This window comes from Ascaphus truei, chromosome 21 (assembly GCF_040206685.1).
Source record: "Ascaphus truei isolate aAscTru1 chromosome 21, aAscTru1.hap1, whole genome shotgun sequence".
Taxonomy (NCBI): domain Eukaryota; kingdom Metazoa; phylum Chordata; class Amphibia; order Anura; family Ascaphidae; genus Ascaphus; species Ascaphus truei.
In genome coordinates this window covers 6012546-6024350 of record NC_134503.1, presented here as the reverse complement: position 1 = coordinate 6024350, position 11805 = coordinate 6012546, and the positions used below count along the sequence as shown (strand labels likewise).

At 44.7% G+C, this 11805-nt stretch overlaps 2 protein-coding genes across 13 annotated transcripts in view; both read right to left on the bottom strand.

Moving 5' to 3' along the window:
- The window catches only part of POMT1 (protein O-mannosyltransferase 1), a 15473-nt gene extending 14336 nt beyond the window's left edge, over nt 1–1137 (bottom strand). The window contains exon 1 of one of the 4 annotated variants that reach the window (XM_075578715.1): nt 985–1137. The gene's annotated coding sequence lies outside the window, so the exon portion shown is untranslated. The remainder of the gene's footprint in view (nt 1–984) is intronic. The other 3 variants (XM_075578716.1, XM_075578714.1, XM_075578717.1) reach the window with 3 other exon arrangements.
- Nucleotides 1138–3316: 2179 nt separating this feature from the next.
- PRRC2B (proline rich coiled-coil 2B) overlaps nt 3317–11805 on the bottom strand; it is a 60993-nt gene continuing 52504 nt past the window's right edge. For 8 of the 9 annotated variants that reach the window (XM_075578705.1, XM_075578707.1, XM_075578709.1 and 5 more), the window contains 2 exons: nt 11454–11545; nt 8640–8779 (listed from right to left, as the gene is read on the bottom strand). In XM_075578705.1, coding sequence (XP_075434820.1) covers nt 8776–8779; nt 11454–11545 — 96 coding nt within the window. In that variant the 3' untranslated portion in view covers nt 8640–8775. Of the gene's footprint in view, nt 8780–10178; nt 10267–11453; nt 11546–11805 lie in introns of all 9 variants that reach the window. The other variant, XM_075578713.1, reaches the window with a different exon arrangement.

Below are 11805 nucleotides of genomic sequence, written 5' to 3'. Positions count from 1 at the left end.
GTTACTACACAGGGTACTGTTACTACTGCGTGTTATATCATAGGGAATTGTTACTAATGAGTATTATAGCACGGGGAACTATTACTACCGAGTATTATATTTCACAGGGAACTGTTTCTACGGAGTATTATATATCACAGGGAACTGTTACTACTGAGTATTATATATCACAGGGAACTGTTACTACTGAGTATTATATATCACAGGGAACTGTTACTACTAAGTATTATATATCACAGGGAACTGTTACTACTGAGTATTATATCACAGGGAACTGTTTGTAGTGATAGTACCCTGTGATAACTCAGTAGTGAGTGTTGTATCGTGGGGAACAGTTACTACTGAGCGTTATATCACAGAGTACTGTTTTGAGGAGAAACTTTTAAAAAGGGAAACTCGTACTGGAATATGATCAGTAAAGGGGGTATTGTTACTGGAGAGAGGTTTATGAACGGGGTTACTGGAGAAGGATATGTGACAGGGGTACTGTTACTGTAGCGGGGCATGTGACAGGGGTACTGTTACTGTAGCGGGGCATGTGACAGGGGTACTGTTACTGTAGCGGGGCATGTGACAGGGGTACTGTTACTGTAGCGGGGCATGTGACAGGGGTACTGTTACTGTAGCGGGGCATGTGACAGGGGTACTGTTACTGTAGCGGGGCATGTGACAGGGGTACTGTTACTGTAGAGGGGAATGTGACAGGGGTACTGTTACTGAAGAGGGGTATATGAAGGGGGTACTGTTACTGTAGAGGGGTATACAGTATGAAGGGGGTACTGTTACTGTAGAGGGGTATATGAAGGGGGTACTGTTACTGTAGAGGGGTATACAGTATGAAGGGGGTACTATTACTGTAGAGGGGTATATGGTGTACTGTTGATGCATTACATGAGCCCTGATATGAGAGTTTAAAGGCCTGTGATAGGGAAGCTGCTGTGTAGTATTTTAGGGGTGGGGGTATTACTGAGTACCATACTTTACCTGCTCTCTCCTTAATGCAACTCCAGGTGAGCGAATCGTTCTGCCTGAAGAATCAGTTCAGCGATAGACTAGCAGTGCCTGGCCAGGCCACGTGACGCGGGGAACACGTGGTATGGGATTCATGAACAGAGCGCTTAGGATACAATGTACCACCAGGAACCTAAGCCCCGCCCCTGAACTTATTAACTCATTCACTGACACCAGGGAGGCCCCGCCCCTGAACTTATTAACTCATTCACTGACACCAGGGAGGCCCCTCAACACATTTTTTTCAAAGTTTAAAGCAGCATATCCTTCAAAATCCTACGTTTTTTTTAACCAATCAGTATTAGATAATACTTACTGCATTTATTCTGTTCACTTTATGCCTTTTTTTTAATGTATTAAGCCTCCTTGGGTTGCTATAGCAACCATTGGAAGCCATATTGCGCGCCCTGGGAGAGAGCAGATCGCTCGGCACCTTAGATCAGGGGTACACAAACTGGGGGGTACAAGATTTTTTTTTTTAGGGGGAGCGTGGCGCACTTCAGCGCGAGGCCTCTGTAACTCACTTACCTGAATTGAGTCAGCTCGGGGCCACGCAGCGTCAAATGATGCCGCATTAACAGTAAGGGGGGGAGGGGGCGCGACATGGGGGACGAGGTGGAAGCGGGGCGCGGCAAGTTTGCGCATCCCTGCCTTAGATAATTGCATTGCCGTAAATATATAGAATTTCTGCATTTAGAGGCAGCCTCCTCCTCCTCCATTTCCTCACTGGTTAGATCAACCCCGGAAAAAAACACACCCTTTGAGCAGGACTATGTCTTGCGGCACTCAAAGGGTTAAAACAAGAAAGTTGGCCGAGGAAATGCTGCTTTCAGTTCATACAAGTTGTTCCCCCCAACTCCCCCCCCCCCCCATTTTTTTTAACGGTTTCTATATTAAATTAAATATAATATACAGTGGAGATGTTCCGATCCCAATTCACTCATATCCTTTCTCCTGCTCCAGTGATACTGCATGATTCGCTCTATAAAATACATCACTCCTGGCATAATAATCGGGCTTTTTGTGTAGAGCTGACAGTGTCCGCAGTGCTGTACAGAGACATTTTGCAGGCACGAGTCCCTGCCCCCATTTAGCTTACAATCTATATTTTGTGTGCCTGAGGCACAGGGAGCTAAAGTGGTTTGCCCAAGATTAGGCGCTTCAAACTCAGTGCCATTGTTAACAGCAGGTGGTGCGGAACTCCAGTCCTTAAGGCCAACAGCAAACCAGGTTTTCAGGATCTTCATGCTTCAGCACAGGTAGCTCAATCAGTCCCAGCTTCAGCACAGGTAGCTCAATGAGCCACCTGTGCTGCAGCAGAGACTTAATCAGTCCCAGCTTCAGCTAAGGTGGCTCAATCAGTAGCTCAGTCTTGACTGAGCCACCTGTGCTGAAGCAGGGATATCCTGAAAACCTGGCCTGTTGGAGGCACGCATGGGGTTGCCCACCCCTGACTTAGCACCTTTACTCAGTAACCCCTACATCACACATGTAGATAGCAATTCAGTTTGTCTGTTTATTCCAGTGTTTTGTTACAAACCCCCCCAGTTTCAGTGTTAACCCCTCCCTGCCCTCCCACTAAAAAAAACCCAGGGAAACATTTGAATTGTGTTTAGCCGCGCACTTGTATGTTTCCATACTTCCTATGTGTGGCTTTCATCTTCTGCTGGCTGGGCAGCTGTGCGAGGTGGAACTTAATAGGGAAAGATGCTTAATTTCCAGTTTTCATCAATTTTAACAGGAAGTGCAAGATGACCAAATCTGAGTTTTTCCAGTGTAAAAAAAAACCACGGAATGAATCCCTACGTATAAATCATGAGTGGCCCACACCAGTTCTCAAGGGCCACTCCTAGCATGGATTCCGGCAAATCGACTCACTGATTTTCCGAGTCTCACTAACTTGGGGTCAGTTTCACGGGTTTGAAGCATCAGCCGAATCATAGAATTCAATGGTGCCCCAGCACCCCCCAAATCTCCTCTCAGGGGAGGCTAACATCTCTGCAGATTACCACTACTGTACTGCACTTCATAGCCCTGATGCTAAAGATGGCATGTAAAGCTTTAATGCAATTTAAAAGATATAGATTGTAAGCTGTTCGGGGCAGGAACTCCTTTTCCTATTGTTCCTTTCATATGTGAAGCGCTTATTCCCATGTTATATTATTATGTTCTGTGTATTACTGCTGTGAAGAGATATGTACCTAGATGACCCTATATAAAGATCTACATACATTTATACCCAGCTCTCCCCACCACCTTTTATAAACCCACTTTTTAAACAAAACAAGAAAACAATCTCACGCCATTTGAGAAAAGCATATTTTGCTTTATTTTATTTTACATTTTTTTTTTTTATTATTTAAATGAGGAGAATTCTTCCAGATGGAAAGAGCTAGTACAATCACACAGTTGAAGGGAGGAAAATAAATGGTATTGGTAAACGAGAAGTGGGGAAACAGCGGTGTGAACTGGACCACCACCAAGCCGGGCAAAGCAGTGTGTACTTTGGGTCGCTCAAAAGGATTCATCGTATTCTTTTATAAAAAATATAAAACCGTGGATATCTATCACCTGCCCTTCTTAGTTCTCTTGGTTTGTGACAAGATGGGGAGTGGAAAGGTCATACAATGCAAATGGTTTAAATCCTGTCCAGGGGTTCTCAACTCCAGTCCTCAAGATCCCCAAACAGGTCAGGTTTTAAAGATGGCACAGGTGGCTCAATCTTCAACTGAGCCACAACTTGTGCACAAGTAGGGATCTCCTGAAAACCTGACCTGTTAGGGGGTGGGTCTTGAGAGCCTGCCATAGTCCATTGGTCACAAAACCTTTAAGCATGCAATATCAGCTTCCATAGATCAACCCCTTCACTGCCAGCTGGCCCCTCTGACCATGAAGGGGTTAATATCTTGCTCCAGAGGTGCATAGGGGAGATGGGTTATCCCATCTCCGGCTTTATATGTTCCTTGTTGTCCGGAAAAAAAATTAAAAAAAAAGCAGCAAGAGTTGGGAGTTCACGATAAACCTGCCCCCTCCCCCCCTTCTGCAGTGCAAAGGAGAAAAAGAAAGTCAGAGAAATTCATCAAAAAGAGAACCATTTATAATTTAAAAGAACAGACACCTCGTGGGATAAGGGGGGTGACTAGGTACTCACAAAAGATCACTTCATTTATTTTTTTGCATTATAGTTTTCTTTGCATGAAAGTCCTAGAAGAGTCACAGTCCAAATGTATTTCATCTTGGTGCAGCATTACTGTGCAAACAATGTATTTATACAGTATACAAATCCAGAGCACAGGACTCGTCTACATCAACTAAGTGCGGTGAAGCAGGGTTCTCTCGGTTTATAATAGTAATCAAGTTTCTACTACATACACATTGTACACCGCATGCATGTATGTATATATATATATATATATGTATATATATATATATATATATATATATACAGTGTTCGACAAACCTATACATTTGGTCGCCCCCGGTCGAGTGGATTTAACCCCCGGGCGAGTAAATATTGGCCCAAGCAGCACACGTTTGGTACTAGGTGGCGAGTAGATTTTTTGGCGATTTGTCAACCACTGTGTGTGTGTATATATATATATATATATATATATACACACACACACACACACACACACAACCAGACTAAGATCCTTGTAGGGTTTAGAAGCACATATTTCATCCCTTTGTTGCAGATACCATATGGTATTTTTAGCACACGCACAGAGCAAAAGTAATTATGGTTAACATGGGCTTAACATGTCAGCGACTTTTACATAGCTCTATAATTCTTTAGTAATTAAAGCCGTTGTGGATATATTGCAACCTACCAACTAGGGTCTCCGTGAATTAATGTACCTCCATTATATGCTGAATGGAAGGGACATTGCCTTAGTTTTGAGTGTGTCTGGTAGGGTGACCTACCAAGGCTGCAGATTTCTAGCCACGATTAGGCAGTGGGTGGCAATGACCAGTGGCAAAATGTTACGCCCTCAGCTGGCTCTGAGACAGCAAATCACACTCATACTGCCTATCCTGGCATATACTTCACATGCCTTGTAAACAAAGCTCATTTACACAATATCACCCTACATGAATTCAGAATATTTACAGTATAGAGCAGATGCTTCAGTAAGAAAGTACTGGGTTAAAAACAGCCGGTTTAATATTAAAAAAAAAATGAGATTGCACCTTATAAGGTTTTGGACCTGGAACCATTTTATTGTGTATTTTATTTAATAGCACCCTACCAATGAGACTCTCCACACACAGTGCCCTAGGGTGACAGGACGAGTCACGTACACTTCCTGGCCTTTCCTGTGCAGAATATTTCAGACATTATATATAAATAGAACGGTTAAACAGGTTGTTTTTTTTTTTCCTTTCTTTTTTTTCTCTCCATTGTTACCTAAACCTACAACATCAAATACATATAAATAAATTCTAGTGTTTTGGGGTCAGATGTGTCAACAGAAACAGAAAGGAGGGAAGGGCGTGGGGATGTGCGTTTTTAATCTCATTGCAGTTGGACAAGTCTGTGGCGAGTTGCTTTGTCATGCGTTGCCCACCTCTTGTAGCAAAGGGTTAAAAGAGGATTCCTTGTAGTATTGTGGCATAGAGGTGGGGAGTCCAAGATCCTGTCCTGCTTCTAACACTTAACACCTTGGGCACCAGCAGGATCAAATGGTGAGCAACACTGGGACATCTGCTCAGAAATTCTAATCGGTTTATCCCATAAAGAAAACAGCCCTGAACAGACGTGGGTATGAACAGCAAGGGGAAATGATGAGTGTTTGTGGGTTTGGGATAAGGAATGACAAAGGCACCAGTGGGAAGGTACGATTGTATCAGTCCAGGGCACAGGCGTAACTGAAAAAGGATTACAAGAGGCGGCTGAACCAGATTACGGACACAAGCGAACCCATCCGACGTGACACGGCGGAGCAAGGCAAAACATTGCAGGCCCTGCGAGCAGTGAAGGGCGCCATACAATCTGCTGACCACGTTGCATTTCTGCTTAGAATTTAGGTATGTTTAGCGCAGGGATTAGACTAAAAGGGGAAGTCTCTCCTAGAACCCAAATTAAGCCGATGGCCATAGCATCATTAATAGGTTAAAAAAAATTATAATAATTTATACTTTTTGTATAGTAACCAGAAAAGGTTTATAATGTTCACCACACTTGTTGCCTGAAAGATTGCATTTATATACAAGAGTTTACAAATTGTCAATGCACACTTTTCTTTTTATGTTTGATGGTAATTAGGCTTCCAGCATTAATCAAAAGGGGTAAAATGGAAGGGACGAGCCTTACCGGATAAAATTAGAATGACTTGGGACCTGAAGAAAATTGAAACGTTCATTTTCCGTGGAAAACAATCACTTTTGTGTGACTGTCCCTTTAAAAACCACACTCTAGAACCGGTACCTACACTAATTAGCAGTCAAGTAAAGAGAAAACAAGTACCTACACTTTAATGTTTTAGCCGCTTAATTAAAATATTTAAATACGTGCAATGTTCACACTTATGCATAATACAACTTAGCACTGAGGTCCGAGAGAAAATGTACAGTTTGCAAAGGTACAGAACGTGGATCCCTCCTAACATCCCAAGGAAATAAAACTTCTAGCAACAAATTAACACCCGTGATGGGATCGTTGCAGAGTAAATCATTGGAAACGACTGCCAATTGCTGATCGAACACTGAACTTGTGTCCTATTGAAGATTAACCCAAGTAAGAGCTCTCTCTTCATTTGGCCAAACTAGGACCGGTTCTCCAGGTCCTATAATGCCTGGAAACAAAAGAGTTAAATATAACCCATACCCCTTCACTGCACACTTCTCCGTGTCATACACCCCATCCCCATTTTCACTTTGATCATTTGTATGCCAGGAAGACATTGCATGTCCTGCTGGAGCTTCATGGCTACAAGGCTGCCTTCTTACTCCTGGACTGCTGTGAAGACACCGTGCAAGGCCACGCCCGTGGCAACGTGGGTGTCAGTCAAAATCGTTCTACAAAAAAAAAAAAAAGATGGGACCCACAGATTTGCTGCCCACGACTTAAGAGATGGCCAGATGTACCACTCATTCACTAATTAACCAACGTTGTCTTACTTGCGTTGGAGACCGTGTGTTAATGCCAGTAATAAGTATACATAAAGGACAAACAAAAGATCACCCAACAAGTCAAGAAAATATGCCACGGGTCACGTGGCATATTACGTAAAGACGAGAGTCCCATTTCATAAACCGGATCCAAAATCATGCATTCGCCTGTCTGCAAGGATGATCACTTGAACCTTCACACACGGTCAAGCCCAGGCATCAGCAAACCCACCTGCACACGGCTGTGGTCTTACAAAGCAACCCGTGTGACACTTTACTACAGGTTAGCTCTGGCAGTGATGGTGTTAAAAGCTTACGACGTGTGTATTTAGTGGAAGCGGCGCTTGGCGCCTCCCTCTAAGCGTTTCATTTTTGCAATCGCTGTACATAGATTTGTCAACCTTGTAAGTCAGAGGTGCTCAACTCCAGTCCTCAAGACACCCCAACCCCTCTCCCAACAAGTCAGATTCAGGATATCCCTGCTTCAGCACAGGTGTCTCCATCAGTCACAGCTTCAGCACAGATGGCTGAATCAGAGCCTCAAATTCAGCCATCTGTGCTGAAGCTGGGATATCCTTAAAAGCTGATGGGATGGGGGTGGGGCTTGAGAACTCCTATTTCGTAAGTTATCCACCCAAAAGGTCTCTTGCCCCCCTGCATGCTGAGGCTGTTTGGAACTGAATAGCTGTTCATGGAGCAGGAATATTAAATAATCCAAGAGCGTTAGAGACACCTAACTATTACAGGTTTAAAGTTAAGCTAGCCAGTGAATCAGTTGTTCATTTCCTAAGAGGGCGCATCTACCGCATTAATACAAATTGACCTGATGCTAACTACACCCTTCGCGAAAGCCTTAATGAAGAAGGTTGTATTCTCTCATGTATACACGGTTTGATATAAGCAAAGCCATCGCTTGTTGGTTCTCTGCCCTCAGGGGTTAAAAACGAGAGAGAGGACTATATACTGGAGGAGTTAAAATGTATAAAAACAAAATGTGCGATAAACACCAGATACAGTATTTTCTAAAAAAAAAAAAAAAAGGGGAACTTTTGCAGAATTGCCATGATTAGCTGCAGCTGCCATAAAAACAAGACTGTGGGATTCGAAGGGAGAGACTTCAAAAACAACATGAGGGAAAGAAAGATATTGCCCTGCTGTGTCATGTCAGTTACGCTGTGCGCGATGGAATCACAGATGCGAGACACCAACACACCACTGACTGCATGGCCACGTGTGATGAAGGGAGGGAGCAGCAAAACGTGGGAGGCTCAAAACGCTCCTGGTAAGACATAGGAGTCCTTTCTGCTAGGAGCAGATTTAAGGCCTTGGCCACAGGTTTTCAAACGGTTTGGGGGGAGTGGGGGTTATGGACGTGTCCATGTGACTGGAGGTATCGGGGGAGGCTTCTCAGACGAAGGAAGAATCCAGAGGGAGCGGGAGGCTACGGAGAATGGAGGCTCAGGGGGTGTGGATGGGAGGTAGCAAGGATTGGTTGGTGTATATATAAAGGGTCTCTCCTAGGCCTTGCTCTCTTCCACTTTCATTACTAGAGGCTTGATGGCCCCTGTCCGCACTGGCTTGATCTGACTCGCTGAGGACTGTTCGGAGAGTTTGGGGGAGCCAGGCCACCTTTGTTGTCGTCCAATCTCTGCTTTACCTTTTGGACAAAAAAAAGGGGGAAAAACGAAAACACCTAAGAAAACAATTGAGAGAGCATACAAAGCCATCTGCAACACAACATGAAACAGGACTGGTCTCTACTTTATCTGAAGGATGTCTCCTCGCATAGTGATGGAAAAGCTGGTGGGAATTACCGCTGCTGCACAGTCTATACAGTACAGATCTCCTCTAAGCCCACGCAGGGCAACTTTCTTTACCAATGGCACAAACCGGGCGTCTTCCTTCGTGCAGCAGTGTCAACACCGCTGGCAGGTGAGGGCAAAAAACTGGTGTCTAAATACCGCAACTAGATTGACACCGGAAGGAGGAATTGGGGTTTGCACTGCAGCATACCAGGAGTGGCCAACTCCAGTCCTCAAGGGATACCAACAGGTCAGGTTTTCAGGATATCCCTGCTTCATTACTGAGCCACCTGTGCTGAAGCAGGGATATCCCCAATACATGGCCTGTTGGTGGCCCTTGAGGACTGGAGTTGGTCACCCCTCCAGTAGTCTTTGGCATACGATGCTATGGAAAGTGCACCTAATTATGCTCCCCATTCCCACAGTATGTTACATTGCAGCACCATTAAACATGTGCTTGTGGCCTTCCCAAGAATTGGCAAAATACAAAGGAATGTCAGCACAGCCACGTGCTGCAAACGCACTGATTCACTAGTGACATGGAACAGAAAAGGGTCTCCTCTGACCCTACAGGACAAAAGTACAAAAGATGCATTTTTTTTAATGTAAATCCTCATATGCAGTAATTAATTTGTGTGAGAAAAAAAAAAAAAAGGTATCAAGGGATATCGTCTGGGGCAAAGAACAAAAGCAAGAGTCATAATTAAAATTAAATAAAACGCCTTTACATATGGATATTATCAGTTTATTAACAAGTCATATGCACCTCATCAGATCGCTTGGAAATATTGCACTGCATCGTGCTCAATAAAGGAGATGGCGAGGTTCCTAGCATGCACACTACCCATCCCGGATACGCAGGACACACCAGCACTCCGCTATGGCATCTGCTACGCACGACACCGCCATCCTATCGAGCAGCAGTGGGTTAACACTGCATTATGTGGCATAAGGGATCGTCAGCCTGCCAATTTAGACCCGTGGTGCTCATCTACAGTCTTCAAGGACCCACCCCCTCCACCGCAACAGGTGGTCACTTTTTAAGCATATCCCAGCTTCAGCACAAGTAGCTCAATCAGTCCCAGCTTCAGCACAGGTGGCTCAATCAGTGGCTCAAAGACAGCCACCTGTGCCAAAGCTGGGATATCCTTAAAACATGACCTGTTGGGGAGGTCTTGAGGCCTGGAGTTGAGCGCCCCTGATTTAGACCGCCATAAGCACAGCAGGATGTTTAGGCGCTAGGACTTCCTGTACCTGTTGAGCATAGTGTCCCTGTACAGAACCCAAGTTGGCAGGTGGCCCCGGTCCAGGTGACTTTCCACTGGGGCTAGCTGAACCCGGCCTTAAAACGAAAGGCAACTGTTTCAGAATAGGCACAACCAAAAACTAGCAGTGACGAGGGGGTGGACCTGGGAGGGCAGTTTGCAGCACTGGTTCTGCCACTGATCATGCTCATGGGCAGATACAGATACATAGAAACATGGGTCACTTTCTAGTGAACTAGCTCAGACCCATCGCTGCCATAAAAACCTGGCGTCCAGCTGCACTGTCCCTGAATGATGATGTATTGTACAGGTCTGACCACACGGGAGAGAATGAACGGTCACACGGTTTAAAAAGATCTAAAAAAAAATAACGCACGGACGGATCTGTCACCAAGTCTCCCCTACAGAAGGAAAAGTGAAGTGCAGCCATAATATTCCTGTGCTGCTTTATGCAAAAGCTGTCCTGACGTTTCATTAAGAGCAAAAATCAGCGGTCACACAGGAACAGCATTCCCAGCTCAGAAAAAACAGAAGAAAAACAGCGCACAACGCTTATAGTGTAATAAATCAATAAATTATATTAAATGACAAAGTAGGTAATCTGCGTACATCAAAATAGATAAAACACAGCATATCATGGGATAGTGTTACCCATACCTGGATAGGCATCCAGCCTGCTGCTGATCCTTGAGGCTCCCGATTCCTATGTGATGAGGCGTATGGGTAACATTATACCACGATATGCTGTTTTTTATCTATTTTGATGTACGCAGATTACCTACGTTGTCATTTAATATAATTTATTGATTTATTACACTACAAGCGTTGTGCGCTGTTTTGTTTTTTCTGCTCTAGTCCCTGGTGGTGTCGGGCCACCCCTTCCTACAGCTGCAGACGCTCTCATACCAATTACACGTATATATTTTTAATTCAATTTGCACTAATTGTTACTCGGTGCACTGGTTAATATTTATGGTTGCGCGCTGCATCCCCCTTCCATTTTTTATCAATTCCCAGCTCGGCCAGTCTGAAGCAGCCATGCTTTCATATGCCCGCAAGTACAAGTCTCCCGATCAGCGAGGGGACGAGAGGTTTAAACGAGTCCTGCACAAAGCCCCGTCGTGTAAGTGGATCTGCAGATCCCGATTCTGCAAGTCGGATACCGCGCGCTCACAATCCAGGGCCGGGTTTATTCCTCCCTCTGGGCAGGTCACAAGGCTACAACATGTGCTGGGTGTATATTGCGCCTGCTCGGAGCTCTTACCGATATGAATGCTGTGCTTGCATGGATGCTGCAGTGGGGATATTCTGTTTGCCATCAGTAAAATGAAAGCCTTTCATTTCCATCTGGGAGGACTGCAGAATAAACAGGACACAAATTAGACCATTTATTTATTTGGGGTTAATTGACGCAATTAGAAGTGCTTTTAAACCTACACCAGTGGTAGCCAACTCCAGTCCTCAAGGGCCACCAAAAGGTCAGGTTTTCAGGAGATCCCCGCTTCAGCACAGTTGGCTCAATCAGCAACTGTACCACCTGCACTGCAGCAGGGATATTCTGAAAACCTGGCCTGTTGGTTGCCCTTGAGGACTGGGAGTTAGCCACTCCTGACCCT